Source organism: Nipponia nippon, unplaced genomic scaffold (genome assembly GCF_047370975.1).
Source record: "Nipponia nippon isolate SJK-2023a ecotype South Korea unplaced genomic scaffold, ASM4737097v1 scaffold_2, whole genome shotgun sequence".
NCBI classification, from domain to species: domain Eukaryota; kingdom Metazoa; phylum Chordata; class Aves; order Pelecaniformes; family Threskiornithidae; genus Nipponia; species Nipponia nippon.
In genome coordinates this window covers 3,726,179-3,746,536 of record NW_028262336.1, presented here as the reverse complement: position 1 = coordinate 3,746,536, position 20,358 = coordinate 3,726,179, and the positions used below count along the sequence as shown (strand labels likewise).

At 51.0% G+C, this 20,358-nt stretch overlaps 2 protein-coding genes across 3 annotated transcripts; both read right to left on the bottom strand.

Annotated features, from left to right (window-relative positions):
- Window positions 1–56: 56 nt before the first annotated feature.
- POPDC2 (popeye domain cAMP effector 2) lies at window positions 57–11,685 on the bottom strand. Of its 2 annotated transcripts, none has more exons than XM_009460528.2 (4): window positions 10,753–11,685; window positions 8,301–8,409; window positions 4,654–5,161; window positions 57–515 (listed from the first exon to the last, which is right to left on the bottom strand). In XM_009460528.2, the coding sequence occupies exons 1-3, from the start codon at window positions 11,295–11,297 to the stop codon at window positions 4,700–4,702; spliced, it is 1,116 nt and encodes a 371-aa protein (XP_009458803.1). In that variant the 5' UTR covers window positions 11,298–11,685; the 3' UTR covers window positions 57–515; window positions 4,654–4,699. The 2 variants fall into 2 exon arrangements, with proteins under 2 accessions (XP_009458803.1, XP_087613851.1); XM_087757725.1 differs by having other exon boundaries at window positions 4,792–5,161.
- Window positions 11,686–16,873: 5,188 nt separating this feature from the next.
- On the bottom strand, window positions 16,874–19,565 carry COX17 (cytochrome c oxidase copper chaperone COX17). Its single transcript, XM_087757523.1, has 3 exons — window positions 19,289–19,565; window positions 17,481–17,591; window positions 16,874–17,083 (listed from the first exon to the last, which is right to left on the bottom strand). The coding sequence occupies exons 1-2, from the start codon at window positions 19,405–19,407 to the stop codon at window positions 17,507–17,509; spliced, it is 204 nt and encodes a 67-aa protein (XP_087613649.1). The 5' UTR covers window positions 19,408–19,565; the 3' UTR covers window positions 16,874–17,083; window positions 17,481–17,506.
- Between the last annotated feature and the right edge of the window lie 793 nt (window positions 19,566–20,358).

Here is a 20,358-nt window from a genome sequence, read left to right as displayed (position 1 = left end):
ATCACCTCAAGCCTTGCAAACGATGTTCTCTCACTCTCCAAATCCTCAAACACCAGTAGCTTCATCTCCGACTTTAATGGGAATCATTAAATCAAAGGGAACACAGATTCCGCGAGCAGGCTGGTATCGTTTGCAGCGATATCAGTGTACCTTGGTATCAGAGCTGCCAACACACCTCAGAAAGGCAGGACTAGAAAACAAACCGGGGAAGCACACTGGGGCAGGCAGCTCTGGTGAACAGCCGTGGGGTGGGAGGTGCTGGAGTGTCACACCGCAGTCTCACGCGTGTGCTTCACGTGCTCCCGAGTGTACACGTCTGCAGGCAGACGTCTCAGTGCTTGCTAAAGAGTGTCTCTCTGGTCAGAAACCTATGTGAGCTTACGCTCCCTCCCTCGGAGGGGCTTCGGGATCAAAACAGCCTGTTGTTCCCTAGAGTTCGGGGGTCTGAGTGGGAGCCAGAGGGGCTCGTCCTTTGCAGAGAGGGTGGGGGGAACTCCGGAGAAGGCTTCCAGAGGCTGCAGGAGGAAAATGAGAGCAGGGAGAGAGAGAGAAAGAAAGAGAGCACCATTATTATCACAGGAATAATTCTTCCTTACAAACTTCCCCAAGACACAAACCCCAAGGAGCCTGCTGTTACCTGTCCTTCTCCCCTCCCCTCCTGAATTAGCATGCAAAACCATGCAGTTGTTCAACATGTGATAATTCAGAAAATGGAGTTACCTACCCATCCTGAGGCAGCAAAAACAAAGCCCTCCAAAGCACCTTCTGTAATATCAGTTAAAAGCCCACAGCTCCTTTGATTTTGCTCTCAAAGTGGGTATAAATCAATTCCTACTAACTTAGAGACCAAGCTACAGGCCATCAAGCACCCATCCATCCACCTCACCCACCAGACAGAAAGCCAGCCCCCAGATGTAACTGTACAAAACTCAGCAGCAGCAGCTCCACATCTTGCAAGCACTTGATAGCAATGAACTAGAGCAAATGCAATATGAAAAGGGGAAAAAAGCAGGTGGCTTTTGGTTGTTTGAATTCTCATGCAAGGAATAAAGCTTAGTTTGCTACGGAGCGTGGAGCTATACAGCAGTACACCGTTAAAGCAAGTTTTGAACTGAACCTTTGAACCTGCCTCTTTTAAACAGGCAGCCTGTAAGTTACTGAAGTATCTCTCCTCCTCAGAGAAAAAATGTGCTCATTAGTGGATATCACAGTCTGTCTTGCTTGTAAGCAGACTAGAAACTCTTTCAAGGAACTAGATGATAAGACTAGTAGGCCAATATATCTCCCAGGAATATTTTCTTCTGCATGATCTTTGCGGCCCTTTGGGCATTCAAGAATTGCCCCCCTGCACTGTGGCACTGCAAGGCGGCCGTTGCAGCGACAGAAAATGAGAAGGAAGGTGATCCGTAGAAGCACTTTGGCAGGGGGAATTTAGAGAGCTGGAAGGTGATTACCCAGGTTGGAAGCTGCTGGGGAAGGAGATGAGAGCACAGACCCGGGGAAGCCTCACGGGAGCTCTGATCTCTGGGACCACAGCTATCCTTACTTTCAACAATGACACTGCAGGGAACATCCCTGTTTACTAACGATGTTTTCACACCTTCTAAGGGCAAAGTTATGAAATTACTTTCCCTGGGCCATGGCAGACCTGCTGAGATCATCCGCTGAGCTGTGACAAATGCCTGGCCAGAAGGGAAAACTGCAGTCCCTCTGTGTCACTAATTTTTGTGGTTAGGCACTCAAGTCGCTGTGGAATACTGTCCAGATGTGACAACTGCTGTTGTGCTGCTGGGACGTGATGTGGTTAGGATGCCCCGGTGGTGAGCAGAGTAGCAAGGAAGCGCTCGTTCCACCGCTACGGATGCACTAAACAGAGTTTGTGTTTCCTTGTCTAAGTACCTTAGAAATTAAAATACCACACCGGTTATTGTCTCCAGACTGAGAGACATGGAAGATCATCCTCCTCTCCCACCCCAAATACTGGCCTCTGAAATATGTGGGCTCTTATCGCAGGTCTCTAATGCAAGCATCAGCACACCTGCCTCATTCACAAGATCTAGAAAGGCAAAAGCTTCCAGCTTCCAACATGTTTTAAAAGAATTGTGTGAAAGAAAGAATAGCTTTGTGCTGTGTAGCACAAGCTTTCCCCAACACACACATACGTGCACACCTCTCGTGTGTATGTTTACAGTATTGACTCATTACCAAAACCGAGTGGAAACGATTCAAAAAAAGCTACGGTGTTCCTTGCCTCCTTCCTTTTTTAATTTCATTTGAAATTCTGATTTTATTGAGCTTGATCAACCAGGACAATTCTGCCAATGACCTGACAATAGATATCCTTCTGCTGAGAAGACAAAATACAGGCAAAGCATGGACAAAGTGACTTCACCACGTTTACAACACTAACTGCATTCATTTTTGATTGCCTCTATTCAACAAACGTGCCTGACAGTTAGGAGGATGGCTGTCTCATAAATGACTCAGTATTCCTGCTTCTCCAAGTAAGGACTGAAAAAGCTGCAAATTCGTATCTCCAGCAGTCTACCAGCAAAACCAGAGACTTCACATTCCTGGGACTTCTAAGCTAGACATAAAATAAGGACTTTTTTTTCTTTTTCTCTCTGTCTCCTTTAAAAAAAAAAAACAAAACAAAACAAAACAAACACTAAGCAAAACTCTTGCTGACTTTTTAACTGATGCAAGCAAACCCATATATACTTGTTCCTTCCCTGGCCAGTTCCTTCATATCCCAGATTTTAAGTTTGGAGGCATGGAAGCAGTACAGGAACGGGTACGTGACTCAACTCAAAGCAGAACTGTACAAAACAGGAAGATCTTCCTGTTCCACTGTTTCAAAAACTGTTCCACTCTTTTCAAAAACTAAAAACAGCAAATGGATGAAATGGCAAAAAAGGCCTCTTCCACCAGAGGCCTACTGCAAACAGCAAGTGCTGTCTGACCCAGACATTTTCATTTAGGGCACCTAGGAGGGACGGTCCCCTTGCCGTCACAGCAGTGAGGCTTGTGCTCAAGCACTGCAGGGTAGGGAAGGTTACTGCAGACTTGTCAGGGCTCATGCCAGGAGTCACTGCGTCCTGCTTCATGCTCCCTGCCAGCAAGTCCACAGCCCAAGCATTTGCAGCCCAGAAGCAGGGTGCAGGGAAGACCTGGGTGTGATGGTGCACCGTGTTCAAGGATGCCTGCTGGAAGATAACAAGCGATAGGACAAGAGGAAACGGCCTCAAGTTGCACCAGGGGAGGTTTAGGTTGGATATTAGGAAAAACTTCTTCACTGAAAGGGCTGTCAAGCACTGGCACAGGCTGCCCAGGGCAGGGGTTGAGACCCCATCCCTGGGGGTATTTAAAAGATGGGGAGATGTGGCACTTAGGGACATGGTTTAGTGGTGGCCTTGGCAGTGCTGGGTTAACAGTTGCACTTGATGATCTTAAGAGTGTTCTCCAACCTCAGCGGTTCTATGGTTCTAAGATGGTCTCCCCAGCTGCAGCCCAGCCCTGCGAATTCCTCCCTGCCACACAGACCCAGGTGGGACACACGCAGTGGCCGCTTCTAGGACAGAAATCCCAGTCCCAGGCTTGGTGTCTGGCAGCTGGATGCAGGAAAGCAGCTGTTATGGGGCAGTGGCAGGAATGCATATTTCGGGGTCTGCAGCTGGCGTGCAGCAGCCGGCGTGCAGCGGCTGGCTAAAAGTAGCTCAGTGTGGAATTTCTCTCTTGGCCACTTGGATCTGAATTTCAAGCACAAGCCACCCTCCCGTCTATTTCTGTTCGCCTACATTGCTCCTCTGCCTCAATATCCACGAAGCACAGGAATTTTTCCCTTGCAGGGTAAAGAGTTTGCATTTTGGAAGAGAGTATCTCGTTGCCACTCAGCAGAAAGCAGAGTTTGGAGTGTGTTAAAACAATGTTTAGCCTGTCCGTCCCCCTAGGGTCATTGGAGAGAAGAGCCATACCACACAGGGCAGCCTGTTCAATACCATACTGATCTGGCTGAGCCGAAGCTCAGCAGCAAAAAGAAGGATAGAGCAAATGCTGGGAGGAGCTGTGGTGGGCAGGGGGAGGAAGGACTCTCAGCTTTCTGCCCCCTGCCCAGATTGAGCACTTGCAAGGTGAACAGCAACTTCCCACTATCAATCCGCTGTAAGCCCTGGAGCTGTTCCTACCCCTGTCAGCATCTCCGGGGTTGTCTGCTCTCTCACATGCAGATGCCTTCCTCAGCTCAATCCTGGAGTATCTCCAGGCACAGCTCTACCTCGTGGTGAGCCAGGTAGAGTCTCTTGGGGTCCCTGCGGGCACTCGTGTACCACCCGCCAGCCTGGACACCGTTTCAGTTTTTCTGCCTCCCCTGAGGGATGGAAAGAGGACAGGGCAGGGAAGAGCTTCCTACAGCCGGGTTACTGGCCCTTCCACCCCCAGGGCAGCTGATGCCTGGAGTCAAGCCTCTACCCTGCTGCTTTTCCTTAAGAAAATCACACAGCTGGAGCCCACCTCCCGGGATTTCTTAGGGCAGCAGGCAAAAAAATGCTGTGGAGAAGCAAACCCATAGCAAACGAGCACGAGAGGCTGGGGGCTGCCGCTCTGCCCGGGTGGTTGCATTGCAGGAAGGACTGGCTTCCGCAAGCGGGTACTTACGCGGGGGTCCCACACAGGGTGAGGCGTGCCCGTGCCAGGAGTGCCCTCACTTCATATACTCCCCTTCGCTCACATAGTCCATAAAAGACCCCGGCAACTCAGCAAAATCTTCCAAGACAAGACTGGTGGAGTCCTCACCCAGCAGGTCGCTGTCAGGCCGGGATGCCCGGGGGCGCGGAGCCGGCTGCGGTGGCGGTGGTGGTGGCTGCGGAGGGGGCTCGGAGGCACCAGCCTGGCCAGAGGCAGGTGGTGGCTCCTCACAGTCCTCTGGCTCCCCCTCGGAGGAGGTTGGCCCGAGGACGTGGTAGAGGCTGGGCAAGCGGATGTCGAAGCGAAGGCCGAACTTGGCGAAGAGCTTCTCGTTGAGGGAGTAGAGCTTCTCCGAGATGTCGTATCCCAGGTGGGAGGAGAAGAGCCGGGCAACGTAGCGGTCCTTCCTCAGGAGGAGATACAGCTTCTTCCTCGGCCAGGTGATGAAGCTGCAGTCGGTCTCCGCTGTCAGCGTGACCTGTGGGGCAGGGAGGGAGCAAAGTAAGCGCTACCACCCAGGGGCTGTGTGCCTCTCTCCACTGAAGGACCCCAGCCCCTTTGATGCCTGCTCTCCTTGGAGACGGCCGGGCTGGAGAGCCAGATCACCCAAACCAAATGATGGGATAAATCCTGACCCACCTCTGCTTCCTCTCCCCAAGGAGCCAGAGACCAGGTTTTCCTATGCAATTAGCAGCATGCCCTTGCTTAATCTAGCCACGTGACTAGCTACGCTTCAGCCTCTCCCTTTCAGATGATGCTCCCTGTTGACACCTAAGCAATGCAGCTGAAATGAGCGGGGTGGCACAGATGGCCTTATCCCTCTACAGAAACGTTATGCAGGGAAGTGTTTCTGTGTGCCCAGCTGGCCCAAGTCACCAGTGGGTAGCCCTGCAGCAGGCTACCATCCTGTCCTGCAGCTGGGTCGCACACCCCCTGCTCCCAGAAGGCCCTGGGTATGGGAAGGGCCACCGGGAAGGCTTGCCTGGTCACCCTGCGCCAGAGGGACATCCCGTCTCCTCGGCTCTGCCAGGCAATGTAGGGCTGAGTGGCCTTGAAGGATGCACAGCACAGCTCAGCGAGAGAGTATATACATGAGTATATATACTGTAATATATAAATTTAATAATAATAATAAAAGTTAAGAAGCACAGGAAGGATCAAACTGCTTTGGGCCAAAGAAGAACATCCGAGTGTAATGGAGACACCGGCATGTGAACAAGTGCCAGAGCCAAAATATCCCGGGGGCTCCCTTTCACTCTATATCCAGGGGTCTCCTTGGCCAGCCACCATGGCAGAGAGCCACTGGGAAGCTGAACACGGCTTGTCTGCATGTGTGTGTCCTTGGTTTGATATTTAATGCCACTGCCATGCAAGCAGCTGCTTTATGAAAGAAATATAGGAGATAAAACCTGAGAACTTTCCCAGGCCGAGGTGAGCGAGAGGAAGGGTCACACAGAAACTGAAATGACCAGAATCTCATTTTCCTAACCGATTTCTGGCATGGCAATCAAAAGCCTCCACTTCTCATGAGGGATTAAGTGAGATGTAATAAGGAAACCTGCCTCCTAACCAGAGCAGCAGGACAGATTTCAGTCATGAATCCCCCTGGCACAAGTGCTCCGGCATCAGCAGAGCCCCATAATTCAGCCTTCTGGGGGAAAGTGCCAGCCCTGAAACCCAACTCCTTCAGGCACTGGGAGCCAGCAGTCCTGTGGGAAGAAGACACAGCCAAAGCAGAAAGCTCAAGGAAACCAGCTCACCTTGTAGACTGAGATGTGCTTCTGCCATTTTTCTGTGGGCTCAGGATTGAAACTGCTCAATCCAGAGAGCCATGGGGAAAACTTGGGCAAGAAAAACCTTCCATGTCCTCCTCCAGCAAAGTCCCAGAGTCAAACATGCACTTTTTTAACCAAATGATTGTGATGCTAGGAATAAGGTTGAGTTATGCCACAGAGTTTTATTAACTACTCAGGGACTAGTGGGTTAAACAGCTGCCAAAGGCAACACATCACCCTGGCTAAGCACGGCCACCACGAGTAATGTCCTGCCAGCAGCATGGACCGGTCAAGTCTCACCTGCTGAATGCTGGTCTCACACAGGCTGCTACTTCTTCATGCTCCTCAGTAAGCAGACGAGGGTTTTGGGCATTTCCAGCGCATGGCTGCAGCCTTTCCCCACCTGGGGACTCCACCTCCCCATCCCGGTGCCAGGCGCGGCCGACCTCCCTGACCAGCCGTCTCGCAGAGCAGGAGAGGGGCCAAGAGCGTGGTGCTGGCAGGGCTGGTGCAGCCTGGCACCAGTTTGTTCCCGAGCTGTCTCACGCACCACAGATAAAGACACTCAGGAGATCTGGGAACATTCAGTTCCACAGAAATTAGCTCAGAAAACGCTGCAGACGCCTTTGCAGGTTGCATGCCATCCAGAAGCCCATTTCCCCGCCAGGAGCACTGGGCTGCTGTCGTTCTCTCTGCTCGATTCTTGGGCAAATACAGTCCAGGAGCTAGCAGCAACCTGCTGCTGGATTGAAGCCCTGTGCAAAACATGAAATACCCCCACCCCTAGCACAGCCATGCTGTTGCTGCCTTCTCTACCCCATTATCTTGGCCCGACATCTCTATTTCTGCTCAAGAGCTGTAGCCCTGTGCCAGTCACACGGTCAGCCCTCTCCTGCAACCGTTCCTCTTGCAAGGCCGTAATCACTGGCGATGGCATAGCTTTCAGGAGCGACTGCCATGATCCTTTCCCACATGGGCCAAATTCAGACCTGAGGAAAGCAGATTCAGAGAGCTGCCCTGGTTTAACCAAGTCTGAACGTGGCTGCCCTCATGAGAAAGCATCATCATTCCCTCATGACTGTCCCACGCTCCCAAAGGATTAGCAAAATCCCTCCTCATATGCCCTAACTGACATATTCTAGATTGACATCCTGACAGGCATCAGCCTGTCCTGGGATGTGAGTTAAAGGCAGAGAGATGTGGGCTTAAGTAACCTCCTCCAGAAGGAAAGCCAAACAAATATTGTGGGGTGTTGACAGCAAGAGCAAAATCCTTTCAGTTGCTGCAAATAAGAATTGGTCTGGCCTGCCTCTCAGCAAGGGATTCTTCTGCTCAGAAAGGACCATATTCGGGTGTGAATCATCCTTTCTGCTTCTCCACCCCAAACACGTCACCATCAGAAACTTCTCTGAGGAACAGGATATTTATGGATTTACGTCACTGCTGCGTATTGCCATGGCTGCCATCCTGATGCTGGAACGACGCACCCTTCTAGCAGCGTGGAGGGCAAATGCATCGATACAGGTACTAGGGAACACTGTAATGGAAGAGAGCCAGCAATCCGATACCTCATCTCCCTGCTAAACTGGAAGGAGTACCACGCTCCACCCTCCCTGCTATCAGCTGATCGTAGGAACACGCTCTGAGGTCTTCAGAGGAAGGTTGGAAAAATGATAACACAGCTGATCGCACCATCCTGTGCTGGCTAAACCATGAGGAAGGGGAGGAAAGTATTCCTGGTTAGCTTTGAAGGGCATAATAAGCCCCCTCCATCCCCTTCTCAGACATGCAACGAAGCAGCAAGGAGCGGAGCTGGGCTGCTGCGGGGCCGCGCGGGGTTACCTGGAAAGTTCCTTCCTCAGAGGGTCGCAGCGATTCCCATTCTGGAGAGTCCAGGAACTGGTACGGAAAGACATAGTGAAGGAATTGTCCGTCCTGGCTCACGCGGACCCTGCGGAGAGGACAGGTGAGGCGCACAGGCTTAGGCCACAAAACAGATGTCCCACAAACCTGATCAGCTCACACAACGTGCAGGCAGCCGGTCCCACCAGGGAGGAAAGGACTTCTCCTCATCTCACACGTGTCTCATACCCTCTCTGGCACAGCTGCAGATGCTCCAGTCTATGGGGCTGGCCCTCCTTTCTCTGTGGGAAACGATATTTGCTGCCACTTCCCCGTATTCCATCTGTTTTCTGCTTCCTGCTACAAAGCCAGCCCTCGCAGGTGCAATGCTTGGTCCTAAACCAGGACTTCTCAGCCCGCAAGACTGCTGCTGCTTTTCAGGCACTTCCTAGCCAGCCCGTGGCTCTTTGTACTTCCATCTTCTTCCTGTCCCCAGGGTTGCACGAGGGCATTCCCTGCCTCGAAGCTGGGAAGCTGTTACACCCAGAACACCCCAAAATCGCATTGGCCATCGTTCCTGACACACCATGCCGCGAGCGCATAGTTTGCTGCACGTTACCATTCAATCTCTCTTGGCCTCCCAGGTATCCCTTTCCCCTACTTTTGCTGCAATTGCCTACCAGTGTCAAGGTTGACCTTGCACCCAGCTCTGCTGTGGGAGCAGAGAAGGAGAGCTGCGCAGGCAGGGCACTCTGGAGCTCTACTCATAGCTCTGCACCACCAGATTTGGGGCCTCTTGCCTCCCTGTCGCCATGTTCCCCCTTTGTACAACGCACAAAGGCAATTCTTGCTTTCAGGAGTTACACGGTTGGCTTCCAGTCAGCTGGGAGTGCTGCCTGGAAGGGTCAGGGATCGCAAGGCAGGTTTCCTGATCCAGGCACATTCTGCATTTCCAACCCCACCTTGTCTGGCTATGGTTCAGTTTAAGAGGGGGCACGGTAATAGTAGCAATGCTCCTCTGGGTCAGCAAGGACCTCACCAGGCAACACAGGGGGTACCAGGAAATACAAATCCAAATCCCATCTCCATAATGCATCCTGTACCAGCCAAGATGCCTGCTTCCCACTGCAAAAGAGAGCAAAACAACTACCCCACCAGTACTGGCTTACTGTCCATTGCAGCACTTTCATGCCCACAGAGCAGCAACAGATTATCCAGTGCAGGGCACGACAGCACAGGCTCTTCCCCGCTAACATTATTTGCAGATACGGTAAAGTTCAGAGCAAGCTGCTCAGCACAGACGTTTGGTAAGGGGAAAGAGACCTAATGGAAACACACGTACCCAATTTCCTCCCAGTGCTGTGCCATTCAGCACTGGTCAGTGGTCCCAGGATGCTCTTAACACATCCTAGAAAAGGGACAAACACCAAGAAAAGGCCAGCCCTTCTTTACACCAGAGAGGATGGACCACCGCAGTAAAACAACACGAGCCCCAGATGATGCTGGGTTTGTCTTCCCAAAGGAAAATCCTTGTGAGACAGCTCACAAGCTCCAACAGCTCAGCACTGCTCCCGTTTACAGGTCTCCTTCCTTTCCCGCTCTCACTTGGCATTAGCAGCTGGGAAGCCAACATCATCACTATTTGTATGCATTTGGGGTTTGCAAATCATTAAAGAGATATGCTCATAAAGGCATGCCACAGGATCTCAGGTGAACAAATGCCAGTACTGCAGCAGCACAGTTCACTCAGTCATCAAATCCCCAGTGCGACTATCTAGAGGTCCCCGAGGTCCTCCTTGGCGGTCCGGAGGAAGGAACATCACCAATGCATGACAGCACAGGGAAAGAAAGAGGCCTGATGAGGCGGGATCCACCACAGGAGAGCTCTCTCTCTTTTGACCTAATAACCCTCAAAGTAAAAAATTTCAGAGCCTTGAGGGTTGAGGTGTTGGGAACAGGGGTGGAACCTCTCCCTGAACACCGCTGGCCAGGGGGAGCAAGTGAACAGAGGACTCGGTGTCCTCAGTGCACGGCCGTTCACATCACAGAGGTGTATCTGCTACCTCCAGAGACCACCAGACACACCGCCTTCCTGCCTTGAGAAACACTCTCTCACGGCTGGTCTGCTCCCATCAGAAATTAGATCACTTTAAAATGACAGAGAAAGAGTTAAGGATCCCCCAACAGTATCACAGGCAAGGCTGAGCTGGCAGCTTCACTGCACATAGCTTGATTCTGCAAATTGTTCCCTGAAATATTCTGATTTAGAAAACCAGAACAAAAACAACTCCCAAAAGCAAATTACCCCCCTCCCAGCAAACAGATGCATATCTCAAAGCCCTTTCAGAAGAAGGAAACAGTCCTCACCCCAGTTTCTACAGAGGGTGAAAATACAACAGTAAGCCACAGTGCTTTGCTGTCAGACTTTGTTCGGAAACAGGAGAGCCTTTACCTGCCAGACAGCAGCAACGAGAGGCGGTCAATGGGCGTCTTGCCCTCCACCGCATAATTCTGGTCTCTGACTAGCGACTGGACTTGCTCTTCACAGCACTTCACGATTTCTTTGTAGACTTCCAGGGGCACCTGCAAGGGCAGGTACATGGTCTTGTAGAGGAGGTCAAACTCTTCTGGGATGGTGTCCCTGCGGAGCCGGTAAGCCAGGTGAGCCAGCTGAAGCAAGCAGGCAAGGACGAGCAGCATGTTCCAGACGAAGATGTCCAGCCCGCAGGCGCTCAGCCAGCCCCACAGAGCATAGCAGAAGTAGCCTGGGGCCAGGACGCCAAAGATATAGAGGGACCCAAAGATGCCGCTTCCCCCCATGTAACCCAGGGCGACGATGCAGCTGGCCAGCTGGTAGGCTGCTCCCTCCATAATGTCCTTCCAGGCATCACACACCGGAGGCTGGAGAAGAGCCTGGTCCCAAGAGAGGCCGCTTGCGCTCATCCTTCCCCACTCCCCACCCTCCCCGGCCGTCCTGCGCTCAAAACGAATTGTCATACACAAAAGGTGCCGCAGAGGTCTGAAACCAGAGCTGCTGGGTAGCTGTTCCTCCTCCTCCTCTTGAGCACCGGCCGGTCCCACAGCAGCGCGCTTCAGAGCGACATGTTAAAGGGCCGCCAAAAGTTTTCGTGCCCGACAAATCCCCAAAGGGCTTGTTTCTCCTCTTCGTGGCTCACAAACCGGCAGCTGGGCCCCTCCTTAGCCACGCCAGTGAGAAAAGGAACAGGCAAATATGAGGCCAAAAGAGCTCAAAGAAAGAGTAGAGGCCATTAGCTGGAAAACTCGCAGACCGGACAGAGATCTCGTTGCACTGCCTCTCGCCTGCCCTCCGGCACTGGAAATAGCGACCGTGAGAGAGCAGCGGAGGGAGCTGGTGTTGAGTGTGGAATGTGTATCACTTGGCAGCAGAAAGGAGAGAGACCCCAAATGGATAACCATGTTTGGAATTGAAATCCAAGGAGCAAAAGCAGCGAGGAGAACAGAGAGCAGGCACGCACCCGCTACTTAACATAACTCAGGCGCCCAGATAAGCCCGGCACAGCGCGAGGAGGGAAAAGGAGAGGGGAAAACAACCAGCTTATCGCAGCGAGCTGCAGCCACGCATGGGGCTCCACACCGCTCTGCGCTCCTGCAAGAGAGTGACTTTCACCCAGCACAAAAAAGGAAAAAGGTCAGCCCCTTCTCCCGCTGTGGCTCGTAGCAGCGGCGGGGATTTAGCAAAAGATGAGAGGCTGGTTCTTGAGAAACGCTTTGCAGGTGCTGCAGCACAGCCTCCCCTTGCTCCAGGGAGCTCCATCTCGTGGGGCGTTTTAGACCGAGGGGCACAAGGTGAAGCCCTGCATGGACTGACAATTGGGATTGCAAGGGATAAAGCTAGAGTAAATGAGCCGTTGGGACCCAGCTTCATCTATCACGAAGAGGAGACTATCCTGCCTAAAACTTTGGGAGTGTAACACTTGGAAGCCTGTTTTGCAGGGAAGTCCTAGTTGAGAGAGGATGCTCCCACCCCACAGATAACAGGCTCTGTTGGGAAGCATCCTTGGGAAACGTCATCATTCACTTTCTTATAGCTATTTAAACCCCCCCAGATCTTCGTTTGGCACAAAGAGAAAAGCCAACGCTTTACACTCAGGTAGCCCAGGACACAGGCCTGAGAGGGACCCACCGAGTACAGTCCTCCGCGGTCAGCCACAGAAAAGATGCATAAATGCAATTTCTCCCTTGCTTCGAGTAACACGTTATCAGTCACGCAGGCAGGATCTGCCCCGCTGCCAGGAAGCCGTTACATTTCAGGCATTGACGCAACCCGCACGGTCAGTCAACAGCATGAAGTCAGCCCGCATGGGTCAGTGGAGTAGAGATAGGGTTTCAAGGGTGGTCGTGTTTCAGGCCGAGCTTGCAGCTGCCCTGCCTAACATGCCATTCCCATTGGCACCATTCACTTAAAGACACACTAATCGCCTCTTCTACTAATAGCGCTCTGGAATAACGCTGCCTACCGGGCGAGGCTTTATGGCAACCTTAAAGAATTCATCATGGTCTTGGACAGTACAATCTATCTGTACAACGATCAGCCCACGTGCAACACGGAGCGGTACGACTCCTAAAAGCAGCAAAGGCTGCGCCATCTTGACAGCTTGCCACGGGGGAAGGAAACAGGACAAATGAAGCTTTGCGCAGGCGGCGAGTATGATCCACTCCGAAAGATGCCTTCTGTTAAGGGTGAAGTGAAACAGGGAACCTTGTCTCCAGTCGTCCCTTATTTAAGTGAAGAAAGAAATCCTACCGACTGAAGCAGAACAAGGCTCTGCTGCAAGAGGTATAAGGAAATGAACTTCATTTCTCTTGACCTTCTCTGCAAAGAGGGAAGGATGATCTTAGAGCCAAAGCACTACAATAAAAACCTTGGGAGCCAAGTTCCGTTTTTCATACCATTGCCATGTACTTGCTAGATGATTCCAAAAACAACTTGTCTACCTTTAGGCCTCTGCAAAAAATCAATATTATAAGGGGCCCTCTTTCCAAGTTAGGCTGACGTTTGATATAATGGGGAGCTGGGATATCAAGACTGGGAATACTTATGAGAAAGATACTTTACCTAAGATCTGTGAGGCAAAACTGAACTGCTATGAATAGCAATGTAGAACTACGTTAGAGGAAGCAATCTGAAAAGCAACATTGCAATTTCTCCCACCTTTCCGTACTACCAAAAAACTTGTCTGGCAACATCAAAGAAAATGACAAAAAAAAAATAGTTATTAATTTCACTCCCGAGTTAGGTAAATTCCTGAGCTAGAAAATACTCTGGAACACAACGTTAACGACTCGTTAGGACAAAGAAGGTGCTTCCTCTGGCATCTTCCAGAACACAGACAGCGGCGTTGCGGTAACGCCAGAGGCGTGCGCTGGGGTCACAGCGCTGCCGGGGCCAGCGCCGTGGGCGAGGACGCCCGGTGTGACTTCCCTGCGGAAGGCGGACAGGAAGGTTTAAACCCACAGCAGTCACAGCACAATGCTCTCATTAGAAACAATACAACTTTTCTGAACGTGACATTGTAGAGCGAATGATATAGCCTTTGAAAAGGTAGATCTCTGAGCACACGCTAGAGATTAATTTAGGTGTTTCCAGGCCCAGTTTTTTAAAAGGAAGATTTTTAAAGTGGTTGAACCACCGAGGCTTAAATCTTCCTTTCTCTCTTGAGAGCACTGTGGCCATACAGACCATCTTCACGGTTTTTCCACCCAGCAAGAGTTCAAAAAGCTCTTAGTTTTCCAAAAAGAAATTTTATTTCCATGCCTTGTCTTGAATTAGACTACATGCCCTCCATCCAAGGATGCTGGGGTTCATCCGAGGTGAGCGTTCAAAAGCCAATACTGATTCAAGGGGAAAGCCACCCAAGTATTAAAAGGGAGATACCAAGGCCCAAAACAATTTGGGATCAAGAGAGCAAGTGCATAGAAACCACCTGAGCAGCATTAAGATTATTCCCTGGAAGAAGGCACATAGGCATTACAACAAAATGAGTCTGTGAAGAAGAAAAATAGACACGCCAAGCTTTTCAGCACTGAAACTGGCAGTGTGTAAACAGGTACTGCACCGATTCCCCCGCCTGAATTCAACCAGTAGCAGTTAATATCTAGCCCCATGCTAGATATATGCTAGATATAACATGCAATCCAGGTGCAGCCTGCACTGTGTTTGGTAAATAAATGCTCTCTCTTCCGGAGGAGCACCGCACCGAGAGAGCATCAGTCCCAAATCTCACAGCAGCTGTTTTGCCCATCCTCAGGAATTCTACAGGTTCACTACTGATCCCATCAGCTGGGAACTGGTCCAATCACCTGTGTTGAGGACACCAAGACCTTGGTGGTTTCAAGTCAGAGAAGGCATAATCAGACATCTCCTGTTTGATTTATTATATAGCGCATCGCTGGCATTAGTCTCCAAAACCGTTACTTACGCACTAGTAAAGCCTGTAGCTCCAAAACGTCCACCTGGTGTTTCAAGTCACGTTCGACTTACAACTGTTGGGAAAGGTCTAAAGCCTGCTGCAGACAAGCTCATGGTGAATCCAAGTGACAAAGATGGCATCTACTGTATTTCGTTGTACTGCTGTATAGTTTAGTCAAGTTTCCTGCTGCTGCCACGTTTCACGCCCTCGCAGGTACGCCGAACACCCTGTGCCGGGCAGCGTCTGTCACCAGCTCCATCGATAGGTAATAACACAGTGCCAGTAACTCCCACTCCCGAATCAAGCCTCAAATCCACTCCACAGGAATCCTGTCGTAACAAATGAAGCTGCTCAGTAAGAAATGCAATTTGACCACAAGGTTTTTCCGTTGTTGCTTAAGGATAGAGTTGCGCAGTATCCTTTCTGTACCTGTTGCACACAGGTATCGCAGCATCCCACTCATCATCTTCCTTCCAAAGACTTTATCTAAATTATCTACCATGCTTTTACCTTCATGCAGGCCTAAAGGTCCTGTTTCTTAAGTTTATACAATTTGTGTAAAATTGTACGGGGACCCATTTTTTCTTTTCTTGACCTGATTTAAATAGCACTCCATTCTCACCTGACCACTGCCAACCCCTGCCCTGCTCTTTACTCTGTGGCACCGTTTCCACAGTTGACCTAGAGTGGACATGCTACCACAAAGCCGGTGCTCATCCACCTTTTAACGTTCTCTTCAGTTCAAGCTCCGACACGCGTCGATTCAGCAATAAATGACCATATTCAAGTTTCTACCTCAAGACAACAACAAACGCCAAGAGGAGCACCAGGTCCTGCTCCCCAGCTGGCTACAGCACCGCAGAAGCATTTGAACGCTTTTTGCCAGAACTACACCCGCGTCCCCTCTCTCCGGCTGGAAGCCAACACGGGCACAACTCTAAGAGGAGTCAGGACAGGACTCGGGACGGGAGACTAGACAAGCAGCGTAGAGCTAAGTCTAACTGCCCAGCTCGTCCCCTGCAAGCATTTCAGAGTACGTTTCCGCAGACTGCAAGACTTTCATGAAACATTCCTGGAAGCAGAGTCTCAACTCTCCTCGCACAACTTGTGAGTCTCGGCAGAGATGGCACCGAGCGTCACAGACCAGGCGTTCACAGCCTATTCATCGCTAGCTCAGAATACGCGGGGCCCAGCAGGCAGACAAATCACCATGACCGCACCCATCCCTCCAACGTGATCAAAGCCAAGAGAAGAATCAGGACAAAGCACAGATTTCGTATCTTCAACTTCCAAAAACTCAGCAGGAGAGGAAGCAATCGGTGATGCCATCTTAAGCAACTCACCGAAGGAAGAACAACATTAGGGTTGCACAGCGACATAGCGTGAAACCAAAAAAGTCCCACACGTGTAACCAACTGCACTTTTTTTTTTTTTGCTCTAGATTGAAAGAAGGAATCAAAGGCCACAATCACCTTCCCACAGTCACGTCACACAGGTCAGAAAAAAGCCAGAAAACAAAAGCCCATGCACACCTAGCACAAGACCAACACAACAAAAAATGGGCATAAAAGCAAAAAAGAAAAAGCTTTTCTTTCAGGCAAGTGACCTGTACGTGCACCTGCGGTCCTCTGCTCCCTTTGCCTTGAAGAACTACTGGCTCGAGAGTTTGAGTTCAATATGGAAAGTACTTAATCCTTCATTATAAAGAACGAAGCTTGAATCCTAGGGTAAAGCTATTAAAAAAAAAAAAAAAAAGCTGGAAGAATCCTAACAGGGAAAAGCAAATCCAGTTTTGACTCTAAGGAAAGTTCATTTCATAAGGCTGTTGTCGTCTTTGTGCAAATATAGTTACGCCTGCTGTCACAAATGGCACAAGCTTCAGCATGACTTTGCTGAAAGCAGTAACAGGGCAGCGTTACTAGCGTGATTTCTCAATTTGCGCGAGCGGGAAAACCCACGAAAGGCCCATCTGTTCAACCACAGCAGCAGAGTAATCAAACGTTCTCATGTCAATCAGTCAGCAGGCTTTTCTCATTCTCTCCGTTCCTATAGCACAGTGTTTTCAATGAGGAGGGCACTGTCATCTCTTTACTTAAAAGGAACAGAAGTGAGGAACAGTGGTCATTTTCAGACTTTTATTAAGAGGAAAAAATATATTTTCTATAGCAGCGGTCAAAAGCTAACAGTGGAAAAGCCACAGACGTGATGCACAGTCTACCATCAGAGCCTCATTTATAAATAGATTCTTGGTTTATATTTGTTCTTTGAAGCAACTTGCAGAAATAATTTATTTTGCAGCTTTCCAGAACACAGTCACACCACAGACATCATCTAGAAGAGAGAAGAAAGACAGCTTCACAAAACACGGATTTCCACTGGATATTGGATATTCAACAATCAACAAAAAAGCCCCAGCAACAAACCCACAAAAACCAACCCCCACCCTGCCCTACCATTAGAAATCAAAGTTGAAGTTCGGATCTATTGGAAGACAACAGAGGCAGAACCAAACTCTACTGCTCTCAAAGGCTGTATGCTGCCAGAAGCCTTCACCACCCTCACGAGGACAGCAGTGCTTACTCTAGTGTAAACGAGGATTACTTTGCTTTGCCTTCCCTCCCCTATGGAAGATACCTTTCCCATCAGGAACAGGACTCTGGGCCTTCCACTGGCACCAGCTGAGATGCCAGGGCACTTCAGAGGCAGAGGTCCTGACAGCTGTACTCACCACACTCACAGTCCTGCTCATCTCGCTCATATCTTGAAGCCCAGCGCTCTCATACACTCCTTGTGAGCTTCAATTAGGTGCCCGCAATTTTCTTCCCCCTTCTCAATGATGCTACAAAACAAAAAGATTTCCAAGGTTCAACAACAAAATGTTTGCTCACTGTTCATTACAGCCACAGAACTGACAAGCTCTTGGGGACAATCAGAAATCCCTGTTAGGCTCCAGAGATCTTTTTGCCTATCCTGTCTAGGGTCGCACTGTTTTGGAAAGTATAATACTATCTGAAAAAGGTGCCCGGGTCTGGAGCTGTGCGCTTAAAACTCTGATGAAACACGTAACAGAATTTCCTATTAACAGGCCAGTGTCTATTCTGGGCAAGTCTAGACGGGGATTTGTTATACAACGCAAGGCTGTCACATCACTTCATCAAGTATGCTGATCTCGTCAACAACCAGGAAAATCATTCAGTACGGATCAACAAAATTTCTGCAGTAAGACCAATACAGAATAGGTTGACCAGTAAATGATGTTTTAGTCCAGCTTCAGTTGGTATTTAGGTAACCTGAAGCAAAAAAAACCTGTCCAGCTACTCTTAAAAACATGATTTACCACATATGGTAACTTTTGATGTCACTCATCCATCCAAGTGGCTAATACACATTCAAATGGTGGTAAGAGCCACTGTCGTTGGTGCATCGCGTATACCGCAAAAGCGGTTCAGACTCGCCCTCTGATTGACTGGCGGAGCGCTTTCTGTCCCGGGAGCCGGGGATTCCACCGCAGAGAGCGGGTCACTGGTCTCATCAACCCTCATCTGCCACGTTATGCTGTTCTTGCTGCCAAAGGAAGAAACTACCAAATTGCGAATAACTAAAATATCTTATTTTCTTAATCATTTAAGTTTTATTACAATAAGTATGGATGCGTCTGCTGGCCGCCCAGGGCAACTCCATCTGATCCGGGGCTTGCATCCTACCACCCTTTTCTTAGAGGGTCCTGGACTCACCATCACTTCGGCACATAACTAGACACCCCCCCCTAATTTTAGCAAAAATACAGTGTCCAGTTTTATGTCACCTACTGAAAACCATCTGTACCACCTGTGCCACCTGTCAGGCAAAAAAAAGACAGTTTGGTTGCCAGAATAAAGTAATTTACTGTCATAGACAAAGGAACTCTATTTGGGGGTGCATTTCATGCTATTTGATAGGTCCTATGATCATGACTAAGCCTGTAATTACCAATGCAGCTATATACATCATTGTCAAATTTTGCACCTCTGTGAGAAATGTCATCCTCTGAGACCTAAAAAGCAAAGTTGGGGGTTTTTTTATTTAAAAAAGAACAGCGTTTATAATCAATTACACAATAAAAATGTTACTACCTGATGGTACTTGTTGCTTCGGTGAACAGCAGTGAAAATTTGTAAGCAGCATTAAAAGCTAATCTCTGACACCTGTTTTAAACTAGGGCTATGACACATTAAACTTCTCATTTCCTATTTATCCTTTTAAGACATTTCCTCCTCCTCCTCCACACTCCTCTCCCACCCCTCTCGGATGCCCCAGCACCCTCGGCCCGGGGGGGTGGGGAGGGCTCCCCAAATCACCCCGGCAGGGGCAGGAACCCCGGGAAGGTAGCGCGGAGCGGGGCAGGGAGGGAGGCCCCGCCGGCCCGGCCGGCAGCGGGCGGGGGACGGGTTAAACCGCCCCAGCAGCTCGACGACGGGCCCAGCCCGCGAAGGGGAACGGTGGGGGGGGCCCCCAGAGGCCGCCCCCCGCGGCGGGAGCCGCCGCCAGGGCCCTCACCAGGCGTCCCGCGCTTTCTTGGTCTCGGGGCAGGCGCAGCAGGGCTTCAGCGGCTTCTTCTCCTCCCGCGCCTCCCCCGCGCCCTTGGCGTCGCAGCTGGCGGCGGCAACCGTCGACATGGCGGGCGGCTTCGGCGGCGGCCACAGCCTGCGGGGGGGGAACGGGGCGGGAGCGGCCGTTAGAGCGGAGAGACACCGAGAGGCCCGCGGCCGTCGGGGCCCTGTGGGTTCCGGGTAACCTTGCCCGCCGCCCGCCCCGCCTGCGCCTGCGCCCGAGGCCCGCGGCATGCTGGGAGCTGTAGTCCGCCCGCCCGCCTCTTCCCGCGGCATGCTGGGAGCTGTAGTCCGCCCGCCCGCCTCTTCCCGCGGCATGCTGGGAGCTGTAGCCCGCCCGCCCGCCCGCCTCTTCCCGCGCCTCAGCCTCCGCCCCGCCGCCCTTCCCTCAGCCGGCGGCGTCGTGCGTTCTCCCAGCGCGGGGAACGACGGTGGTAACACGAAGGGATCCCCGCTCTGTAACGATCAGTGTCGAAACGCACGTTCTGCGGGAACACCCGGTACTTCACCAGCCAGAAAGAAAAGGAAAGGAGGGAGCGGGCAGGAGGATGAAAAATGGCGTCGGTGGCTGAGAGGACCTGCCGCCTGCTGCCTTCTTGGCAAGAGCAGCCGCTGACAGGATTTCAGTTCTGCCAGAGCCAGGCTCCGTGATCAGAAAGTTGCAGCCAGCTACCTAAAGCTCTTTTTTTCCTACTGAAGTGGTGGGGAAAACGGGGGCTCAGTTCTTTATCGCAGTTGTGCACAGAAAACTGGAGGTTTGTGCGAGCGAAGAACAATGGGGCTGTGCAGGTACTGCACGTAGGCCCATAGCCACCATCACTGGCAACATGCAGTGTTGCTGGTTCGTGGCTGGGGGCCAGCCTGGCCGGTCCCTGCCATGGCCAGCAAGGGAAAAGCTACAGAGCTGCTTTTCCTTTGTAGTCTGCCCCAAACCAGGCATCAGCACCCACTCTTGCCTTCAAGCTCTCTGCTATATACAAAACAGCTTGGCTCTTCTGCGACAGTCTGTCAGCTCCC